The sequence below is a fragment of the Alosa pseudoharengus genome, unplaced genomic scaffold (genome assembly GCF_046254945.1).
Source record: "Alosa pseudoharengus isolate Yale_2024_CS ecotype anadromous, Long Island Sound unplaced genomic scaffold, YU_APseudo_1.1 YU_APseudo_1.1_scf_1, whole genome shotgun sequence".
Taxonomy (NCBI): domain Eukaryota; kingdom Metazoa; phylum Chordata; class Actinopteri; order Clupeiformes; family Clupeidae; genus Alosa; species Alosa pseudoharengus.
Window position 1 is genome coordinate 20577506 of NW_027468564.1, and position 24856 is coordinate 20602361.

At 39.7% G+C, this 24856-nt stretch overlaps 1 protein-coding gene across 4 annotated transcripts in view; it reads left to right on the forward strand.

Moving 5' to 3' along the window:
* Positions 1-4702: 4702 nt before the first annotated feature.
* LOC143122840 (NACHT, LRR and PYD domains-containing protein 3-like) overlaps positions 4703-24856 on the forward strand; it is a 29464-nt gene continuing 9310 nt past the window's right edge. The window contains exons 1-11 of one of the 4 annotated variants that reach the window (XM_076283751.1): positions 4703-4796; positions 10712-10830; positions 11421-12078; positions 13170-13337; positions 15298-15471; positions 15867-16022; positions 18033-18206; positions 18363-18536; positions 22592-22638; positions 23501-23588; positions 24686-24723. In XM_076283751.1, coding sequence (XP_076139866.1) covers positions 11423-12078; positions 13170-13337; positions 15298-15471; positions 15867-16022; positions 18033-18206; positions 18363-18536; positions 22592-22638; positions 23501-23588; positions 24686-24723 — 1675 coding nt within the window. In that variant the 5' untranslated portion in view covers positions 4703-4796; positions 10712-10830; positions 11421-11422. The other 3 variants (XM_076283760.1, XM_076283778.1, XM_076283767.1) reach the window with 3 other exon arrangements.

Genomic DNA, 24856 nt, shown 5'->3' on the forward strand with positions numbered 1-24856 from the left:
TGTGGGTTAGAATGCTTTGAATGGCGCCTAAGAAACCCAAATGGATTTGAGTTTCTGGAAGAATTTTATTTTTGCTTTCAAACTTTCCATAATTTATGGAAGCCTGTTTCCGCCACTTGAAACTGCCGGATACTAAATCAAAATTATTTTTTTAAATTTAAAGTCATAATTATGAGATTTAAAGTCATAATTATGAAATTTTAAGTCAAAATTATGAGATTAAAAGTCATAATTATGAGACTTAAAGTAATAATAATGAGATTTAAAGTCGTAATTATGAGATATAAAGTCGTCATTTTGAGATTTAAAGTCATAATTATGAGATATTAAGTCGTAATTATGAGATATAAAGTTGTAATTATGAGATATAAAGTCGTAATTTTGAGATTTAAAGTCATAATTTTGAGATTTAAAGTCATAATTTTGAGATTTAAAGTCGTAATTAGGACGGAGAGCCTTGGCACTTCCTATTAAGCCCCATTGTATCGAAATTGGTTGCAGTTACATTACAATTCCACAGGGGGTGATCGCGGGCGAGCGCAGGTTGAATGGGGTCTATGGAGTTAGACAGCTAAATTGATCTCTTTCACCTGCTTGTTGTGGAAGAATCGTAGATTTTATTGTAGTTTATGCAAGTTCAATATAGATTTTAGATCTAAAGTTGAATGAACGAGTACTTATGTCCTTTTCATTTCTTACAGGTTGGGTCGTTGTTGCCCATATCACGCTAGCATTCTGCTAATGAATGACGTCATTGACGTATTTGAAAGGCTTTTTAGAAGACTTACGTGATTTCCAAAAAAATAACAATCAACAGTGTATATTTTCTTTGCCTCTAGTAGTGAATGCAACATTCAAATTACTACTCAAAAAATTATATCCAGAGAAAAGTGGATATTGAGGGGTAAAGCTCCATAGACCTCAATGCATTCTGCGCTCGCCTGCGAGTGCCCTCAAGTGGTATCTGAGGTGGAACTGCAACCAGTCCAGAAACTGGAAGTAACCAGAGAGTGCCAATTCTCTTCCTATTAGACATTCTCTGGAGATATAATATAAAGTTGAAATTTCGAGATTATTAACCCAGGAAGTAAACCCAAAAGTAACCCAGGAAGTAAACCCAAAACTGTTTGCAGACTGTAGCCTAATTTCAGCAATGTCTTTAGAGGTATAATCAACAGGCACTCCTTCGTAACAACTTTAAATCTCAAAATTGCGACTTTATTTCTCATAATTAAGGGACTGTTCGTTATTTATTTAAGGGGCTACCGGAGGAGTTTTGGCAGCATTAGTCAAAAAAGACATCTCTAGGCTCTAGCTTCTAACAAGCAGGTGACCAGCATGGAAAAGCTGGATGAAGATGCCTCTGTCGAGTGTCGACCGTACAGAAGCAACGCCTAAAAAAACACCTGTGTTGGTGATGTCCATAAAGCGAGACATTGCTGAAATAAACTATAGGCTACAGTGTGCAAACAGTAGCCTAACAGTTTTATGTCTAAACTACAACTAGCTAAACCGAGAAGAACAGCAACAGCTCATAACCTTTTCGGTTTACTTCCTGGGTTAATCATGAACTTTCAACTTTATATCGCTTAATTATGAGAAATAAAGTCATAATTTAATCTCATAATTACGACTTTATATCTCATAATTACGACTTTAAATCTCATAATTACAACTTTAAATCTCATAACTATGACTTTAAATCTCATAATTATCTGGCAATTTTTTTTTCAAGTGGCGGAAACGGGCTTCGATAACAATTCGCTATGAATAGTAGCTAAATGTAACAAAATTGCAAATTGAATGTTTGAGTTTGTTGGTTGCCCCACATATGTACATATGATGTCTATATCAAATATGTCTTTGTATGTCATGTATGTCGTTCAGTTTATATGAAAACATGGCAATTATATGTTCATTGTTCTGGATTTCCTGGGATTGGAATTGTATGGACTCTTCTGGATTTTCTGGGAGTGGAATTGTATGAAAACTTTTCTGGACCTTTCTTATTATACACTGGTTTAAAAAAATATATATTATGAAAGATAGGCTGTCTGTCTGATGTTTTTAAGTATATTTTTATTGTCCAATGAATTGATTAATCAATCCCTCTTGAAATTGGTTGATGTAAGGATCAAGCATACATGCTATCTTGTTTTTTGTTTTGATTGTTTTTTAGGATAGTCTGGGCTAGCCACATCTGGGAATTGTATGTTATACCAAGGGAAAATTGCATTTATATTGCAGTATATATTGCATCTCACAATATTCTAGCCACAAGTAGAGATTGTCTGGAATATGGCAATATAAGAATCATGATGGTGGGCTACTCTGCCTTAGAAGTTTACAAAAAATATATACTTACATAAATATTTGATTCATTATGAATCATTTTATTCACTAAAATATTGTCATTAAACCATTGGATGAAGAATGTGCCTTATACTCCTCTGCATTTGTGACCTGAAGCTGTACTTGCATATGTGCAGATGACATGTAGCCACAATCACAGTACATCTGTGCATGCCATGACCAGGGCTGAACTGGGACTAAAAAATGGCCCGGGCATTTTTAGCCATGGCGGCCCACCATGATTATTTATACGATATGCTGAGGCACACGACATACCAGAGGATATATGCGCACATTTATCATCCATTTCGGGAAAGCAATGTTTCACTAATATTACATGATAATAATAACTGTAAGCTGTATCACCTGCAAACTATAACTTTATGGCAAGCTAAAATAACACTGTAAGTTGGACACCGAGTCTACTCATAGCATTATTTGAAAACAAAGGCTATTAAAACACACACACACACACACACACACACACACACACACACACACACACACACACACACACACACACACACTAGGGTGACCACCTCCAAACCAGCAAGGACGAAGTTGTGCACAAAACTCTATAGGCTACTATTATTATGCATGTTTTAAGTCTGACTGAATAAAATGAGTCCTGTAATTATGTCCTATGTTGAGCATTTACATGCGTTTAGCCTACAATCTCCCCAGATACTATTAAGTGAAGATACACACATCCCAAAACATTTTCATTGTTACGGGCTATCATAATTTCTGTGTCATTCTAGTGTCTACCTGAGTGCGTGCGTGTGTAGCCTACATGTGTGTACCTGCCTGTATGCGCACAGAAATGTGATAGGTTTGCTTGTTGTACTGCGTCAAGATTGACAACAATTTCGACCAATCATGACTGACTTCAGATCTCAAAAAGTTGAGTGCGTTCTGAGGCCGACCACTCGTTGATTTGTTGTGGATAACTATAAATTAAATTTATATATAAATTTAAATATAAATTTTTTCTCCTCTACGCGTCGACGACAATCGAATAGCGCAATGTAAAATGCAGATGGCTTCTTTGCTACTGATGCATGTTGCAGAGAAACGCTCAAATGCATGTCAATCGAAAGCGGAGGAGCAGGTGGTCACCCAGCCCTCCACACACACACAACAGCCCTCCCTGCATGAAACGTCCCTCTTCATTCTGCTAACATTTACAGTAGCTATTCTGACCTCTTCCTCAATTTGTCCCTGCTGGGTAACGTCTCTCTCCTCATCCTCCTCCTCCTCCTCCGTAACGTCTCTCTCCTCCTCCTCCGAATCCACCTGTACTTCGCCTTCCTCTGTGTTACTACACTGCACATCAAAGCTGTGTTCCACTCCTTCAGCCTGTGCACTCGATGTCGACGGCCCTGCACCCGCTGTAACAGTCGACCTTGGGGTGAACATTTCTGTGATTTTGACACATTTTGCTGTGTCCACTTGTAGACTTTTTAGCCTTTTGTCTCGCAGCTTCTGTGCACCCCCCCTTGCGCTTTTGTGGTTTATTAGGCCTACTGTACTATCCATTTTCACAATGTCACAGATGGAAACTCAATTCTCTCCGCGGTCAGACAGCTCAAATGGCAAAATTTGATAACCCTGGGAGGGGAGGGGGAGGGCTGAGAGATGTCTGTCAAGGAAATCAAATAATGGGCCGCGTTTCGTGTCTCAAATACTGTCGCGGTGGATATATTTTTAATTATTATTAAATTATGACAGCCCCGGCCCAAAAATGTGTGTCGGCCCACCGGGCATTGCCCGGTACGCCCGATGGCCAGTCCATGCCTGGCCATGACCAACTTTTGATTCTTTGATATAGAAAGGAAGTTCATTATTTTGGAGTGCTATCACATTAGAATTTCAGCCTAAAGTTGGTGCGTGGCCTTATACTCCTTCTTTAAAGATCATTCTTAATATGCCTGTCTTGTGAAATGTTTAAAATGTTGTTGGTTGAGTGGATATGACCCAATTACCACTGTGTATTAAAAAAATATTATTATTATTAATATTATTATTATTATGTGTACTGAATTTACTAACTAATTAGCCAAAAACTGAGGAAATAGGTGCTTAAAGACGAGCCTACTGCCCTGGGAGAATAGTTATTTTTATTATTATTATTATTATTATGTGAAATGATGTGGGGTTGTTTTATTGGGAGAATAGTGTTATTAACCAACATACCAGCAGGGTGTTTTCATGTTTCACCTGTCAGAATAGTTAATTCATGTAACCAACACACCAGCAACACATGTCTTCAGCCCAGACGAGAATGAGTGGTGGGAAAGAAACAGTTAAATTTTCATACCAAGATCAGTGTGATCATGTCAACACATATTTTAGCTGCAGGGTGAGCAAGTTGAGACAGTCCTCCATAGGAAGTACCTGAGCATCAAGAACAATGGACAAATCTTGGAAACTTTGAACATAATGTAAGTTCACTCATTTCATCTCATATTTCCGGAGTGTATAGACCGTTTATTGGAGGGTGGGACTTATGTACAGTATAGCCTATTAAGTAATATATATAATATAGCCCTACGTGTATGTCATTGGTAGCTTTTCATGATGACTTCATCTAAATTATGAAGAAAATAGGGGCATAATGATGAGGAACATTTTCAAAACTATGGGTCAAAACTATGGGTCAAAACTATGGGTCAAAACTATGAGTAACAAACATAAACTGTCTGCAGTTACTTTAAGCAGAAAGTATGACATAGACATGTGAGTGAGGGGCTTTTAATGAGCAATTGAGCTGTAGTTAAGACACTGCAGACAAAAGTATATTTGGGGAATAGTTACTTGAACAATCCTACGGAGCCCTCCGGGTGACATGGGGAAAAAAAACATGGGTTAAAAAAAAAAAAAAAAAAGTAATGGGGAAAAAAACATGAAGAAGAAAAAAAAAACTATGCACTTTTGCGGGATCTCATTGCGGGATCTCGCAAAGTTTTGCGAGAACTCTCTCTCTCTCTTTCTCTCTCCCCTTTTCTCTATCTCTGGGTTTCTATTGTTTTATCTGGTGTATCTGTTATCTTTAACTTGTCAAGTCTTACCTCTGTGAATTGGTTAAGTTTCCTTTGTTACCATTTGCTACTTTGTTACAGTAGACCATGTGAGTTTACTTGTACATTCAACTGAAGTGATATTGGTTACATTTACCTTTAAGACTTAATGCCTATTAAATTGTTCATTTGCCTACCAATCGGATAACTTCAATTCTCGTAGTGTGCCATGCCATTCTCCTCCATAGCTGATAAACTAGTTACTTGGTAATTGATTGGTGATACAAATTATTAATCAAATGGAGTCAGATTAACGAGTATGTAATAACATCATTGCCATTTAACTCTTCACCCTATTTGTCCACACAAGCTCCTTCATTAACCATTGACTGATCAAGTCGAGTAAGTCATAAGTGACCTACTTTTGTCTGGTGTACTCTCAAGCATTGGCATTCAGGGATCCTATTGAGGATGAATCTCCTGCAAATATCCAGGGACTGTGTGACTCCAATGTGCAAATAATATCATCAGCATTAGTCGTAACCAGGATGTTACTGATAGCAAAATAAGTAGAATTTAAGCCAAGCCATGTTTAACCACACACACACACACACACACACACACACACACACACACACACACCTCAACACATGCACATGCACACAAACACATGGGGTATATATGGTATACATGGGGTATATATGGTATATATGGGGTAATGTGGTTATGTGACAGATTTTGCCTGTAAGCAATTTAAGAAAAACTGTAGTGTACTGCACAATGTGGAGAGAAAAAAGTCCTCAATATACAGGTCTGGTCTTATCTGTCATGTTTGGTCAGTATATTCATGTACTCTAAATTATCCTCTCATCCTACATGAACAATATATTTTTTTAAAAATCAAGCATACACTATATCCTAGGAAAACATGATTTGTCAAATATGTTTTGTATTGATAATCATGCGCATGGGAAAAACATTTTCCCCAGTGAAAACATCATCATTCACATCACTTCATGTGGAAATTAGAGATGGGAAACTGGGGCTAGATTTTACTACCTGAGTTGCTCAGTTGGGGGCTTGTCGTCACTTTTGTCGTCACATTGTAGTTCGGTGTGTGGTGGTAAAAAAGAGGTGGGTAAACTATAAATTCTGTGATCAGGCCAACCATAACGTGGTCACCGGTAAGGCGGACCACGGTATCACATCGCTATAGGCCATCATTTGATGGTACCAAGGGTATCACTGGGTGTTCTCTCATAGGCCACACAATCACTATTCAATTCCTACATCTAAATTCATTGTTAACTCCAGAAGGAATGAATATGGTTGACGTCTATAAAGTTTATTAAATCACAATAAAGAGAGACATGTCAAGATGTAATCAGTATGCCAAAATGGCCTAATCATCATAAAAAGTAAGAAATCTTACAGACAAGCTACCTATAATGAAATAACATATAACAATTTATTATGGCAGTGCGATTTCTTAAAAGATTGAGCTTGGTCTGGCGAAAGCCAGACTAACCATGGACCTCATAGTTGCAAAATGCAAGGGAACATGAATCAGCATATTATTTGCACAAACAATAACGGACAGTAGCTCTTCAACTTGGCCCGTTAAAATGTGTATGAACAGTCTAGCAACGCATTTCATGAAGGCCCTTTTGGACAGTTATTTGCACCACTGGGTAAAACAGCATTTTGTTTTAGACTACTGGTATTTAATTTGTGCATTGACAATAAAGCTGAATATCATATGAACTAGATGACTAAACTTATGCATATGTAGAAGAAGAAACATTCACAAAAATCCATGACATGACCTCTCTTCTTGATAGCTGTTGAAAACTGCATGGAACTGACAGGGATTGTTTTGTTTAATAATAAATAAATAAATACATTATGCTGCTACCTTCTGCTTTTCCCAAATACAATGTAGCCTACAGGTGTACCTTTCATCAGTCCAGTTGCAATGGATGGACTGTGATGAACTGCCCTACTTGTGATTGTTTAGATATTTTAAAGGTTTTATAACAATGCTACAAATTTTTTGGCAAGTGCTACAAATCTATTCACCTTTACAGCGCCAGTAGGCTACTTTGTGTGCGGCCCGCAAACACACATTCCAAACAAGCATACACAAAAGTTTCAAGAGTGGGGGATGGAGTAGAAGATGGAGACAAATCCATTAATATGATTTATTTTCGCGGAATGGATGTACAGGACTGAGCGGCGGTCATATTTTGTACCGCTATGCGGTACATCTAGTTAATTTAGCATGCATTAAGAGTGTAGGATGTGACGCCCCGGCTTTTCCGTGCCTTGAGGCGTTATGCCTTTTCCCCCCGCCTTTATGGTGCATCTGAGCACTAGGCATATTGTTGCTGCTTGTCATGTCTATTTCGACCTGTAGGAGGAGCTGGAGAGTTCCAGTGGATTGTGATGAGGGGCGTAGCCCCGTGTCAATGGACTCCGGAATAAAGCCTGTGTCCTGTGGCCTTATTCGGCCTCTCTGTCCTGTTCTGGCTTGACGCTGCTGAGAGCTGGCTGCGGCTGTTCAAATTGCCTTTTCTTTATGCACTACACATACACATTGCTGACGCGCATGACACTTTATTTTATATTTTGTTGTTTCCCACTTACTGACTTATGTAAATATTTGTAAATGCATTTCTGATTATTATTTAAACGTTACCCGGCGGTGTCTGTTTCCCTATGTCCTTATCCTTGAGCCAAGGTGTTTGTGACAAGGAGTCCAGTCTGAATGCTATTGCCTGCCTAAACCTTTATATTAAGTGACCTAAGTCTCTGTGCAAGTAGCATTTTGAAAAGGGCAAAGGGGAGGGGGGACTCCCCCTCTTATCATTTGATATGGTAGCCTGTCAGAGAAAACTCCACAATTAGTTGTGATGACTTTGTACCCATGATTGTATTTTATTGATGAGCTAATTATGATAAATTAAACTCTATTTCAGGTTACATCACAAACAGTTTCCCTTGATTGGTTAATATGTGTATAGCCTAACATTAACTAGCTGACTAACAAGCTGGCATTAGCTTTCAGTGGTTTAGACGCCAGAGAATGCATGAGATAACAATCTATCTGACTTTACATCCTGAATTTTACTTTTGGGGAAAAGGTAGAGGTGATTTGCAAATCTGTGTCTGAAGTAGTCTAATAATGTCAATGCCATGCATCAGTGGCATGAATCTACCGCGCACCAAATTAACATCAATTGTATTGTTTCTGGGGCTCACTCACTTTGGGCTTGTAGTCGAGGCCATTTTCAGGAATAATCAGTAGGAGCCACTTTAGAGGTGGAAAAATGCATTTTAAAGGTGCATAAACGCTATTTCTGAAATTCAGGAAGTATGAAATGGCGTTTACATGCGTTTAGCCTCCACTACATCCCTGTTTACAACATATCGTTAAGCAAATAAATGTTTATTTAAGATGAGTGAGGTATGGTTTAACCTTTGCTGTGGCATCCATGTTTTTCACATATTCCAACAGCAAAGTACATAAACACTCCCAGTGGGAAAAACAATGTAATCACGAGGGCACTCCCTGTTATACCCAGGTGGCGTGAATGGACCATGTTTGTAGGCAAACCTCAGAGGTCTATAGTGAAACCAATGAAAATGTATGTACACATTTGCAAGAGATCGCTTCAGCTGTGCTTTGGAGGTGATGATGAGGATCACATTAGAGGCAGCTGAGGCTTACTGGTTAGCGCTTCGGACTTGTAACCGGAGGGTTGCCGGTTCGAACCCCGACCAGTAGGCACGGCTGAAGTGCCCTTGAGCAAGGCACCTAACCCCTCACTGCTCCCCAAGCGCCGCTGTTATTGCAGGCAGCTCACTGCGCCGGGATTAGTGTGTGCTTCACCTCACTGTGTGTTCACTGTGTGCTGAGTGTGTTTCACTAATTCACATATTGGGATAAATGCAGAGACCAAATTTCCCTCACGGGATCAAAAGAGTATATATACTTATACTTACTATACATGCATCACAGTTTCATTAAGCAGGAAAAAAGCAGTTGAGAAAACTTGTATACTTGCATATAGAAGAACTGAGATCTCGTATCTCTTATTGATAATGAATTGAAGAATTGTGCAAAGGAATTTCACACAGTGGCATTAGAAGTGTATAATGTTGCAAGCAATATCGATTAGCTGTGAATAAAGGATCTCCCTTTGTTTAACACAGTCAATCTTATTGAGTCTGTATGAGAACTGTGTTAAATGATTTGAAAAAGGATGGTTAAGCCAATTAAAAAGTGTTAACAAATGTGCAATAATTCTGCTGTGGTAAGGTAAAAACTCAAGATGAACTGGATCCCAGTTCATTAAGTGCATCTAAGCGATCAAGAAAAACTGTAACATGTTTTGTTTAATGTCACACTGAGTGAAAGGGATAACAAGCTGGCACCCAACATTTAAAGCTACCACCACAATGTAATATGTAGACAAATAGGCACACACTGGCTAGGGATGTTATTGTTAAACTTGTGAAAAACATATTTATAAATACATATTTTTTCCATGACTGAACATCTTAACATTGCAATAAACATATCTATTTCATCCCTGAATGAGTTACCCCCTTGTAAATTGTAAAAGGGGCATTAATGAAATATTACTTATAGCACAATTTTGATCAGAGGATATTACATCTAATGATTATTATACATTCATTATACATTCACTGCTGCTATTAGAGCTGCAGCCAGCCAAAAGGGCTCCTCCTATTAAGTTGGGTTCTGCTCATGGTTTCTTTGAGGGATATGAGAGTTTTTTCTTGCCACTGTTGCCATATGGCATGCTTGTAGGGGGTTAAGGCTGCCAAGTTTTCCGATTGTTGTGTTCCTTAAACTTCTGTATAAAAATGAATTTAATCACAACTAATACTAAGAACATACTAAAGACATGACCTCTGTATTTCTGAAGTATTTCTGATATTGCTTGGTATGTTAATATGTTGCTGATTGGATCATAAACGGCCACAACAATGAAGCAACAAAGAGGAATGACTGAAGAACTTATAAGAAATTGTTGGTATTTGTGGGAACCCGCAACAAAGGCTTGCGGTTTGTAGGGTTATGTAAGACCAAATAAAGCGTATTATTATTATTATTATTATTATTAATATTATTATTATTATTTATATTATTTATTATATTATTATTTATTATTAACTATATGTTGTGTTATTGAGATAGGTTGAGCTATATGGCAAAAAAATATTTTTAAATGTTGAAGACCCAATACTGTAGATAAAGTTTACATGAATGGTGACATTTTCACATTGCTTGCCCCCTTTCCTCTGCATAGAAGTGTCTTTAAATGCCGACCAGACGTGTGACCCCAAAGTTGCAACAAGTAACCCCCAGTGACCCTGAATGACCCTGACTTGACCTTCAGTGACCCTGATGACCCCACATTGACCCTGAGTAAGTAAGATACAGCACAGTAACTGGTGCTGGCCAAGAACTGAAAACTGTTCATAAACTACTACTACTACTACTACTACTACTAATAATAATAATAATAATGGCAATGGCAATGGATGGGGTTCAATCAGTTTAAGAGCATGGGGACACCAGCTATTTGGGTATTAACATTTATAGAATTATGGAATAAAGAAAAGTAGACAGATGTAAAAATATAGATAGATATATGAATACATTTAAAAGTAATATTTCCAACTCCTTTACAGTGCCTTTGCTTTGTAAGACAGTCCTCACTTTAGATGAACTTACAAAATATCTTTACGTAACCAATAACTCTAGTAACTCTTGAGTAACCTGATTAACCCCTGAGTAATGATGAATTTTAGCATTATTAAGTGATTTATGAAACATATATCCACACTAACTAATCTACAACGGAGTATTAGGGCCACACATGAAGAATTGTTTTAATGGTGAAATATAAATGCACTATAAATTTGCATTGGTGTGAAAAACTTTGCGCCTAACTCTCTCTCTCTCTCTCTCTCTCTCTCTCTCTCTCTCTCTCTCTCTCTTTCTCACTCTTGAAGAAATGGCTGTTCCTTTAATAGCTTACAAAGTGATTTCAATCGCTGTGAGTAACGGCTTCCTGGTATGCCGCCAACTAAACACATCAAGGAGAAACAAGAAGCGCTTTCAGGAGCTTGCAACTCATGTGAAGGATGTGACAGAGGTGCTGGAGACTGTGGCAAATCAGGGCGTGGAGGAAGGTGTGGTGAAGAAAGGACTTGAGATGTTTGAATGTGCTTTGGAGTCCGCCAAGAAACTCCAGCGAGACTACGGTCGCTCCAACTTGTTTGTGCGCTGTATCAGAGCTCACGGTTTGGACCATAGTTTGGAGGAGGTGAATAAACAGCTGACTGAAGCCAAACACAACCTGACTTTGGCATTTCTGGTCGAACAGAGACAAAAACAAACAACGGACGAACAGAGCATCTCACCTGATCAGTTTGTCAAGCTAATTAATTGCCTTTGTGAAATTAAAGACCAATTGCAGCAGAACGAACTACAGAGATTCCTCGAGAAACAAACAGAAACAGAACTATCATCAGATAACTGTTCCGATTTAGCAGATGTGCTCCTCAAGTCCGAGGAGGTCTTGGACGAGTTTGACATTGACAAGTACAACACAACAGACGGCGGACGGCAGAGACTTGTTCCAGTTGTAAAATGTTGCAGAAAAGCTCGGCAAGTATCAATAAGCCAACAAACATGTGACATGGAAAGAAGTTTCCTAAAGGTTTGCTGAAGGTTACATTTTGTTCAGGGAACATTAAGAAAACTTTACTGAATTTCCTTAGGGGGGAAGGTTTGCAGCAAATGTTCCTGCACCCTTCAGCGTGAAATGTGAAGTGTGAAGGAAGTAAGTGGGAGAGAGATGGGGTGGGATCGGGAATTCAAACATGAATGTTTTTTGATGGGAGTATTAAAAACATTTCTAAACATATTTTAGATATAGGCTTATTTACTATTAACAAAATTTTCATAACTGTGTGTACAAATGCTGATGAGAATTAATTTTGTTCCTTTACAAATGAGGAACAAATAATTTAGTAATTGTTTACAAATGCTTAATTAATGCTTAATAGTGTATAGTTATTATAGTTATTTATATATAGTAATTATATTGTAGTTATTATAAGTGTTACCGGCTATTCATAGTTATGATTTCATTAATGTATAATTACCTAATTATACAGACAGGAGCCACAACTAATGATTGATTTCACCGTTCCTGCACCCTTCACCAAACGTTCGCAGACCCTGAACTATATTGTTTGGGCTTTTTGCCTTTATTCAGATAGGACAGTGAAGTGTGACAGGAAGCAAGTGGGGGAGAGAGATGGGGTGGGATTGGGAAATGACCGCAGGTCGGATTTGTACCTGAATGTTTTTTGATGGGAAGTGACTTATGTCAATAGCTGTGTGAAATCTTTGTGTCCTTAAATGTATATATATTATCTATAGATCTAGATACTAGCATCCCGGTTACCAACAATTAAGTTCTATTAGCACAGTGATATGGACATGGAACAGTATCTCAGTATTCTTTTGGAGTACTCCAGCAAGCATAACCGATTTCTCTATACGGGATAAGCGCTTATCCAGGATTCTAAAATTATGATTCTTCAAAATCACAAACATAACGTGTAAATGCAGTCATTGTAAGTCAATGAATAAAAATGTGTTTGAGGCAAATCAGTAAAATAACCACATTAAGTTGCTTTAACTCTGTAACTGTAAACTGTAACTGTAAATCCTCTAAATTGTTTCTGTAGGCTTACAAATTGTAATCTGAATGAGGAATTCTCTGAAATTGTGGCCTCAGCCCTGCAGTCACCCTACCTGAGAGAGCTGCACCTGGACGGTACCATCATGTCAGAGTCCGGACTGAAAGCCATCTGTGGTTCCTTAACAAATCAGAACTGTGTGCTCCAGAGACTGAGGTAAATATGACATAGTTTTCTTTTTTGGCACTGTGGTGGACATTGTCTTGCTCTGAAAAAAAAAAACCAGAAGATATTTTGAAATGGGTTCAATCTAACCATATCACTTTTTGTTATGTAATTTAAAATGTATATATATATATATATATATATATATATATATATATATATATACAGCAAGAATAATAGAAATCCGTCATTTATTTATTTATGAGATTTTCCTTTTTGTCAAAATAAATTTGCTTCCCTTCAAGGTTGTATTTTTCCTATTTTTTTCATTGTGAGATTAAAATAAAACACCAACTGATTATTTTTATAACGTTTTTTAGTCAACTTTAGCAGAGGTGCCAATAATTCTGGAGGGTACTGTATATGCCCACACGCACACACAAGACACACAATATGGAGCAATAAAAAAAAAAATGGAGCAACGATCAGGTGGTACAAACTCCTACCAACATTACATAGAAATAATCATAACAAGGCCAGTTGTACGGTAAGTAGCAAACCAGTGTTGGAAGGAACCAAGCCCCAGCAACCAAAGCTAGCAGCCCATGCTAAGATGACATGAGTATAGAGAGTTGAATCAATTGATTAAACGTGCTCTAAGCGATACTGGGTAACGTCACTTCTGTTGACTTTAAAACAAAACAGAGAGCTAGCTCGCTACTTCCTCCCACTCCCTCCCGTGCTGCTCCCGTGCAATTGAAACTCTCCTAAACACGCATCTCATCTGTGATTTGGTGGAACAGTTTGTTATGTTTTTATGGGCTAGGTTTTCCCAGGTTATTTTTGTTCACGTTTTTGGAGCCTGTGCTGTCCACAAAGATCACATTTTTTTACAGTGTATTCAGGACACAGACAGCTAGTTGTTGGTTAGGTGATGTTTGCAGTAAGTGACATAAAATGTTTTAGCCTAAAAAACACATGGCATCGCTTAGAGCACCTTTAAACAAAAAGAAAAGTATTTTTACAAGACAAAACAGCAGCCCCTTGTGATGGTGGACACTCACCTGGTGGCCAATCTTTTCATGACCAGTGAAGCATACAGTCTCTATAAAGATAAACGTTACAGTTACTCTATGTACATCACTATTGATTACAGCAAATATGACAGTACTTGCGTATACCTACGAGCTCACAGGGTGCAGCTATCCTAGCAGTAGAGCAGCCGAAAGATGACCAGAGGTCGTAACCACCACCTGAATACAGACAAACTGGCAGATAACTAACTATACATTAGCTAGCAACAGTGCTCCATCGCACGACAATAGGCGAGCATCAGTAAGGATGAGCTTACCTTCAACAGGCACAGGACCCACACTCGCCCCACAGAAGTATAACCCACAAAGACAGGAGAAAGAATAACCAGATCCACTGCACTGGCATAGAGGCTCTTTGCGTCAGCTCCACCACAAGCTACTCAGCACCAAACGCTGATGAGCCACGCCACTGGAATAAACTAAGTCACTGCCGGTAGTCTAATTTCCATGAGCGAAGAGTGAAGAGTATGTTCACCGCACAAGACAACAAGCCATCCTGACCAGCTTGTGTACCACACCTTTGTGAATGAATAATGTATCATACATAAATAAATGTTCTTCCTTATAGTACAAGTGCTCACCCGTACTCTGGTACATGGAGCCAAAGACAATCGCCAAAGAGCAATATCTACTGAACAGGCAATGTTTCACGATTTTCGCGAGATGTCACCGGGTTGCCTACAGCCAAATTGCAAGACTGGTTCTCCGTGTGCAGGGCGCTGCCAGCTATGCTAGGTGTTTATGTAACATCAAAATAACTTGAAAATAAGCTGTTATGGTAAGGTAGACAGCTTGTATAGGATGCCTTTAAATATAATAAACTTAATAACCACAATAAACACAATTAAAACCCCATGTCACACTGTGAAACACAACGTATATTTTACATTTGCTAAGAGTGATGTTCCTCCCCACAGCCTGAGAAAGTGCAGTCTTTCCTCGAGTCACTGTAAGGATTTGGCCTCCATTCTCAGCTCCTCGGCTAACAACCTGAAGGAGCTGGACCTGAGAGACAACGACCTGCAGGACTCAGGAGTGGAGCTGCTCTCCTCTGGACTACAGAGCCTACAGTGCACACTGGAGATATTGAAGTACACACACACACACACACACACACACACAAACACACACACACACATATGTATACGCATACAGAAATATATATGCACACATATGCTTAAATACACACACACACACGCACATACATGCACACACACACACACACACACACACACACACACACACACACACACGTACTGTAACACACACAATAACATACACATGTATGAACAATACAACCATTGGACCATTGTGAAAATGACCTGCTGGTCCCAGTAGTAAAACTTCTTTAAGAGTCATTGAAGGCAGTGAACATTTACATTTATTAAATTAGCAGACAGTTTCATCCAAAGTCTTCAAGCTACATTGCAGAGAGCCTTAAGGTACATACCATTGTGACTTTTTTGTCACACTGGTCTTTTTACAGACTGTCCGCCTCGAAGCTCACCGTGGCGTCCTGGAGGTGTTTGACGTCGGTCTACCATTGGGAACTGGACCTAAGTGAGAGCAGGCTGCTGATGTCAGAGCTGGAGCATCTGTCGGCAGCACTGAGGAGCCCAGACTGCAGAGTGAACACACTCAGGTGTGGCCGTGCGTTATGGCACATAAACAACACTAATTAAATGTTAAACAGACATGCATGGTGGTATTGACTTAAAATGACTTCTATTAGACATAGAATAGAATTATTTAACGTCATTGCACAGAATGCAACGAAATTGGATGGCAGTCCCCTTGGTGCTGATAAAAAAGTTCTAAAATAGAGTTCTAAAATAATATAAGACAATACAAAACATAAATGTCCAGCTGTTCACAGACAGCCCCCCTCTCTACCCTCCCATTATCCCCACGTACATTCACATACATTCTCCAGTGCATGCTTAAAGTGACTGAGGTAAAATGGGAAAAAGTGCATACAGTCCAACACACAGAGGGACTCAGTCATTAAGTGGCCGTGTGTGAGGGTGACTGGAAGTGTTCAGTGTCTGTATTGCGGTGGGGTAAAAAACTGTTTTTGAATCTGTTTGTGTGTGTTTTGATGGACATGAAACGTTTGCCGGAGGGCAGCAGTGCAAACACCGGGGTGTGAGGGGTCTTTCAAAATGTTTGCAGATCTGGTGAGACAGCGGGAACAGAAGATGTCCTGCAGGGAAGGCAGGGCACAGCCGGTGATTTTTTTGGTAATCCTTTGTACGGCCTTCTTGTCCGCTGCTGAGCAGCTGGTATACCGGTGGGAATGCAGTAGGCCAGCACTTAACATAACATCAGCCTGAGATTGTTGATAGGGTTGGTGAGGTAGGGATGGTTGTTCCATCACCATGTCCAGGTGTGGTTTTTCCGCCTGGGGACGCTAGGCGCAGCGGGGAAAGTCACAATTTTCACCGGAACAGGTCATTTAACCATCCAAATGATTTCTAAACAGGTTTATGATGTTGAAATAGTTGCCAAGTTCCCTTTTAACATAACATCAGCCTGAGCTTGTTGATAGGGTTGGTGAGGTAGGGATGTTTGTTCCATCACCATGTCCAGGAGTGGCTGTAATAAGCTATTCAGTAAAATACAGTAGCGCATGGGGGTGTTGACTTAAAATGTCCTACCGTGCCATGAAAAAGTATGCGAACCCATACTAAAGTTGAAAATTGAAAAAGAGGTATGAAAAATCATCTTTTGGAAATTGATCTTAATGCCTTCATTTAAAAAATGAGGAAAAAAACCAACCTTTAAGGACACCAATTTTCTTTGTGAATGAATTATGTATCGTAAATAAATAAATGTTATTCCTTAAAATACAGGTGCTCATAAGTATACATACCCCTATGTTAAATTCCCATAGAGGCAGGCCGATTTTTATTATTAAAGGCCAGTTATTTCATGGATCCAGGATACTATACATCATAAAGTTCCCTTGGCCTTGGGATTAAAATAGCCCCACATCATCACATACCCTTCACCATACCCAGAGATTGGCATGGGGTACTTTCCATAAGATCATCTCTCAATGCAATTCAAACCAGTTATATAGGCTAACTGAAATAAAACCATCAAATTAGAAAAAGTGGACTGCTCAATTGGAATGACTATTTGAAACACAGTAAGGATGTGTTTCATTCAAAACTAGACTGTTCCATGTAATTGTGACATAATATGGTTTCATAAATTGGACAGCCCTGACTTTTTTACTGTGTACTCTATGTGTAGTTTATTTATGTATTTTTGGTATTAGCGTTTAATGATTGTGTGTGTGCAGTTCATGTACTTCCTGTGTGAATCCAATTTACCCTTTGTGTGTGACCTATTTTTTATGTGCATCTTACGATTGACAGTGTGAAAATAAACTCTATTTTTGTTTTATGAAACCACATCTATGGCCAGTTTGTGTACTTTTTTGTTTATTGGAACCTGAGGGAACCTTATTGGAACTATTTTTGTTGTATGGAACCTGAGTGCCTTATTGGGATAATAGTAGTTGTTGGAAAACTAATTATTTGGGTGATTTTCTATTGTGGTGTTATCAGCTAAACTATCCTGGCCCAAAGCCCTAAAAAAACTATACCACTTGCCACATTATCATTCACCATTATCCTGTTTCCAGGCTGAAGCAGTGCTTTCTGAAGGATGACCACTGTGGGGTTTTGGCTTCAGTTCTTAGTTCAGATGGGTCCCATCTGAAGGAGCTGGACCTGAGTGACAACGACCTGCAGGACTCAGGAGTAGAGATGCTCTCCTCTGCACTACAGAACTCACAGTGCACACTGAAGATATTAAGGTATATACACAGACACACACACACACACACACACACACACACACACACACACACCAGAGAGACATACACCACACACACACACACACACACACACACATACACACACACACACACACACACACACACAGCTCAGTGACAGCTCGTATCTTCCTGCAGGTTATCCCTCTGTGGCGTGACTCAGAAAGGTTGTGAGTTTCTGGCTTCAGCCCTGAGAGCAAACCCCTCCTACCTGAGAGAGCTGGACCTGAGTTGCAATCACCCAGGAGAGGCTGGAGTCAAGCTGCTTTCTGAGAGAAAGAACGACCCAGACTGCAAACTAGACACACTCATGTAGGTGATCTGTGTGTTTGTTTGTGTGTGTACAGTGGGTCCCCGTTAAGTTTGGACGGGTTCCTTCATGAATCACGCACCCCATTTTCTCAGCAGAAATGGCACAAACTGCAGTTGACACAAACAACCACAAGGTGTCACTTGGGTGCCACTACTATTTTTGATGCGACTGACTTACTGCTTCCATGACGCAGCGGGGGCACGGGAACTTAAATTGATCACGGTAGTTTAAGCTTACACTTGACAAAACATTCTAATATGAAAATGTAGATGCAATTGTTGTAAAATGGTGCAGCTCCTGTAAGAAAGCACCGTGTGCAGGGATGGAGAGAGAGAAAGCGAGAGGGGATATGTGTGTTAGAACTTAGCGTGTGGAAAAAGTACGTGCTGTTGAGACTGGAGCGAGTCATATTCAAAATAATGCAAAAAAAGCAATTATCCTCATTCATTGCAACCAAAGCATGCCTGCTTGCCGACGTTCAAACGAAAAATATATCAAAGCACCTTTTGCGTTTGAATGTAGCACGAAAAAATGTTTAAACAGCTGGACAAATGATTTAGCTAATTGATTATATAACCTGTACACCAGCAATTGTTGAACATTTACCTGTACAAGTACATTGACAGTAGCCCAGCCTAACAGCATGTTGTAGGCCTACTGTAGAAATTTCACTTAAATTTCACACAAATGTTCACTTAAAGTGTTCGCCTTTGTTACACTATTTGGTTTCGTGATGTAGCCTATGATAAACACCATATGGCCAAATATGTGACTCAGCTAATGTTATAGGCTATACAATTGAATTTCCCCTCTTAAAGGCAAGCTGGTGTAGCTTATTAGACTAGGCTACTATTAAAATACACCAACGGTAGCCTTGGCTATGTGTAAAGTAAGCTATCGCATGATTTCATGCACGTAAGTGAAAAGGGCCTTGCATCTGTCAAGTTCGCACAGGCCGCATCCCCTTGCGACGGCCCTGCAGCTCCTCTTAAGACAGCGAGGAAAAAGTTAAAATATGCGATAAACCCGGGAAAAGTTGACAGGTTTGTTTCGGTCCCGGTGATTATTTGTGAAATTGTGCAAACGACCGCCTTTTCAAGGCATTTCAAGGAAGGAGTCGTAGCATGTAAGGTCCCAAATTGACCCAGTAGCCTACAGAAGGCATCAATAGCCTAAATTGTTGGGACTGGGGAGGGTCATGCGTTTTTTCTCAATCACTTTGGAGGGTCATAGAAAAATGTCTTGCTGGCGAGGGAGGGTCACGTCTTTTTTGACTATAACGCTCCCAAAACTCCTCCGGTAGCCCCTTAAATAAATAATGAACAGTCCCTAATTGATTATAGCCTGTAGGCCTACACCAGCAATTGTTGAACATTTACCTGTACAGGACAGTAGCCCAGCCTAACAAGCAGATGTTGCAAAAGACATCAAAAGATGCAATTAATCAGACATAAATAATGTAATCTGCATCGCTTTATTGAACAAACTGCAAGCAACAGCCCCCCTCCCCCACCCCCTTCTTTCACAAGCAGTGGGGAGCGCGGGGCACAAAGTAGGCCTAACACTTTTTGGTAGACAAAGGAGGGTTCTCCGCGCTTCTGTCGTTTGGCCACAATCCGTTGCAACCAGGCCAGGACAGATATTTTAGAGAGAAGGAGAGACGCCGGTGCAGCTCAGATGTCTTCTTAATTTTCTTTATTCTTTAGTAAAAGGTGCAGAACATTATTAAACTTTGACTAACGTTTCGATGTGTCGATGTTTTTGACTAACGAACATCGAAACGTTAGTCAAAGTTTAATAATGTTCTGCACCTTTTACTAAAGAATAAAGAAAATTAAGAAGACATCTGAGCTGCACCGGCGTCTCTCCTTCTCTCTAACACTTTTTGGCTTTGGCTAAATATTTCTAAAGTTTCACTAGTCACATGTTTTAACAAGCAACACTTGTTATTGAACTAATAACAGACGTGTGTCGAAAATTTACTTTATTTTCCATACGGAGAAATAACATATGCAGAGTCTAACCAAGGTCAATCTTGCCAAAAAAGCCCTCAAACCTGAAAACACATGAGGCAAAAGTGCAAAACATCACAAAACTAACTAAACTAACACGCGCATATTTTTGTATTGCAATCATTGTAGCCAGTTGTAACAGCGCGTAACAGTCGTTTTACTCCCCGGATGCGCTCATTATAAAGAACGTTTAACGTGTCCCAAAAACAGCTATCAATTAATCACCAAACGTCTTATAAACAAGTATTGCCAGGAGCAACACCTTGCAAAAAATTATAACAATAGGCCTAGGCCTTTATATGGCTCTGCTCCTGCCTAGATTCGAACTCAGAACTGCCTGAAAGTTGCAGACCTGTGGAAATACGTGCATTAACCCACTCGACCGTCAGACAACGCTATCTGCTTCGAGTAGGCCTATTGGGTAGGACTGTAGCCCAGTGTTTCCCAAACTTTTTTTCTGGCGACCCACTTTTTAAAAATGACAGACCATCGCGACCCATTTCACTTCAAATCTACCCTGCAACCACCAATATTGTTTTAGGCCACAGGTTCTCCAACTTTTCTATGCCTAAGCTGTTCCTGTATTTCTAAAAAAAAATGTTGTAGGCTACGTTGCGTTGGAGACAAATGGGTACATAACACTGTGGACATCAATTCCAATGTAAACAGCAAATAACTCAAGTCGTTATATTGTATTGTTGTATTATATTATATAGTCGTTATATCAGAACAAGAGGCGTTTGCGCAATAGTCGGAAGAATGCACCTTTAGGCCTACTTTGGAATTAGCGAGGTAGAAAACGAGAGGAATAGTGTTTAAAATGCCCATTTAAATTGTAGACTATAATGCACTGTTGTGCATTTTAAATCAGAAATAAGAATGTGAGGAGGTTGCTATTAACTTTAAAGATTACATCTGCAATCGAAACTGTATGCAAATTGAATGGCCTTATGTCCGGTCTATGGATGTCTGCTTTAGTTGACAGCACAGTCACTAGATTTTAATCGGTAAAGTTGAGGAGCTGGTATCTATTAATGTTGCAAATAGGCGGATTCATGTCCCTTGTAGTTTGCAACTGTGAGGTACATGGCAGGCGCCCCACAGAACGGTTTCATTTTGAGAGCTGGCACCCCCTCTGCGATGCGTTCATTTCATGCGCCAGTTTCATGAGTTTTTATGACAAAACCGTGACTGTGGTAGTTAACAATCTACATCCTAATAGAAAACTGTTAGCTTTCCTGGTATCAAATGACAAATGGTATAAGTTAGGCCTAAAACAAAACATAAATTGTGTTGGCGACCCAAATAAAATCTCCTGCGACCCACCCGTGGGTTGCGACCCAGACTTTGGGAAACACTGCTGTAGCCTACACTGGTTGCTGTGGCACAGTCTTGAGTCACCGAATTCGTTTTTCTTTGTCATATGAATGCTGTCATTTTGTTAACATTACTGTTAAGGAGATGCTGTAGGCAAAGTCTATATTTCAACCTCGTTAGTGTAGTAAAAAAAATCAGAACTATTCACAAGGTTTCTGGGCAGCATATGTATGTTCTGTTAGCAAGCGAACTTCTCATGACTACCGACAAAGTAGCCTACTGCCAGCTGACGAAGCTCTCATTTTAAAACATTACTGAGAGACAGACACTGTACAATCAAGAAATCTTGCCACTGAATCCAAAACTATGTTTAACATTATGTACAAGGCTTAGGCTACAGTGGACTAGCATGTTGCAGGGGCTGCTAAAAACACAGAGAAACGCACTGAAAACTCGGCCAATCACAGCCCTTGCTGTCGAATGTGCCGTCTGGTTCGACCGTGAAACGCCACAGCGGACTATGCTGCCCCCAAGCGGCTGCAGTTGTACTTACATTTCACCATTCACCATGATCGTGAATGAAGTGTCAATTTTTAACTGGGACCCACTGTATGTGTGTGTGTGTGTGTGTGTGTGTGTGTGTGTGTGTGTGTGTGTGTGTGTGTGTGATTTCATACTTTTTTCATACACATAGTAGCCTCCAATTTTGTTTTCATTGTATATAGTGTTGATCATGATGCAAAGGGCTGGCTGAACTCAAGACTGGATAAAAGTAAGTACTGATTTTGGTGGGGGGTGAGGGGGGATTTGTTCCGGAGTTGTGTTGTAATCCAACTTAAAGGTTACTTTTCGGTCAGTTTTTGGCCATTGACTTGACTGGCTCATGTCAAGTAAAAATTAACCACAAAAGTTTCAAGTTTAAATGTACTGGCTTCACTGTCTTTGCTAATCTAGCTTGTAAAGATTGAAAAAGAAATGGCAGGACAAGCAGCAGCAGTGTGAAATGTAGTAGGAGAAGTGGTGTGTGTGTGTGTGAGTGTGTGTGTGTGTGTGTGTGTGTGTGTGTGTGTGTGTGTGTGTGTGTCTGTGTGTGTGTGTGTGTGTGTGTTTGTGTGTGTGTGTGTGTGTGTGTGTGTCTGTGTGTGTGTGTGTGTGTGTGTGTGTTTGTGTGTGTGTGTGTGTGTGTCTGTGTGTGTGTGTGTGTCTGTGTGTCTGTGTGTGTGTGTGTCTGTGTGTGTGTGTGTGTGTGTGTGTGTGTGTGTGTCTGTGTGTGTGTGTGTGTCTGTGTGTGTGTGTGTGTCTGTGTCTGTGTGTGTGTGTGTGTCTGTGTGTGTCTGTGTGTGTGTGTGTGTCTGTGTGTGTGTGTGTGTGTCTGTGTGTCTGTGTGTGTGTGTGTGTGTGTGTGTGTGTGTGTGTGTGTCTGTGTGTGTGTGTGTGTCTGTGTGTGTGTGTCTGTGTGTATGTCTGTGTGTGTGTGTATATGTGTGTGTGTGTGTCTGTGTGTGTGTGTGTGTGTGTGTGTGTGTGTCTGTGTGTGTGTGTGTGTGTCTGTGTGTGTGTGTGTGTGTGTGTGTGTGTGTGTGTGTGTTCTCTATGCTCACCACCATTATCCATTAATGTGTGTGGACATGCAGCAATATCATTTTACCCGGGTGAGGAGACTCCAAGAGGCCATCCAGCCAGACTGGTCGCTACTCTTGCCCAGCCCTCATTCCCTCAAAGGTACGTCAACATCATCATCATCTTCTTCTTCTTCATCACCACCATTATCATCATCATCATCATCATCGGCGGTGTAAAAGTCCGGCTTCAGAAAGTAAAAGTCCTACCACATATTTGTTCTAGGGTCATTTTGTGCCTCCTGCCTGACCATCTTGCTTCTGTTTATTCTGTTTATTAGCCTCGTTACTGCTTCACTTTTTATAATAAATAAAAATAATAAGTTAATTACAGAGCAGTCCTAGGTTTCTTATTACAGTGCATAAAAATGCACTGTACTGTTCATCCAAGGCTTCTTCTTCTTATATTCTAACGCAACTAATACAGCTTCAACCGTTTAACATAGAAACTTCATTCAAACATGTTACGTAGGTCTTACTTAGGACATGCGTGCTTTGTACTTTTCATCTTTGTAACTTTTATAATTTTTAAACTATTAATTAAAAACTATTGAAAATTGTTCCATAGACTGAACATTGGGCTGATGACATCACAATAGGGAACCATTAAGCACTTCTTCCTCTGTCCACAACTGTTTCAAAATAAAAGTCCTCACCACAATAATTCACTGTTTAAGTGAATCACAATGCACAATGTCACAACCATTTAAACTATCCACTTATTTAACTGTTCAGATATTCCAACTATATTAAACCACCAACTACCTAGCAACCACCTACCTGCCTAGTAACCACCTCAAGTACCCTAGCAACAGCCTAGCAACCATGTCAAGTACCCTAGCAACAGCCTAGCAAACAATATAGCAACCAATGAGTTTAACCTAGCAACCAGCATAGCAACCACCACAACTAACCTAGCAACAGCCTAGCAACCACCTTTAGTACCCTAGCAACAGCCTAAGAACCATGTCAAATACCCTGACAACAGCCTAGCAACCATGTCAAATACCCTAGCAATAGCCTATTAACCACTTCCACAGTTACTAGGTTAGTTGCTGCAACAGAAGGGCGTAGCTGTCTATCTTCGAGAGGAGGAAAAGCTTAACTGCTACATTTAAATATTTGTTTCATTGTCATTAATTGTGCATGTTGAGATAATGTAAACTGATGTTGACTGCTTCCATGTTCATGTGCTTGCAGTGACTCCACCAGTGGAGACAACATGAACACACAAAAAGGTAGATGAGCTGATAAATAATTGAAAAATATTGAAATTATTTTCCTTCTTCCCTGATCCCTCTACTGAACTGTGTCTATTAGACTATGGGTTTCCATTAAATAGATATAAGCTCTGTTCGAAATGGAAGAGAG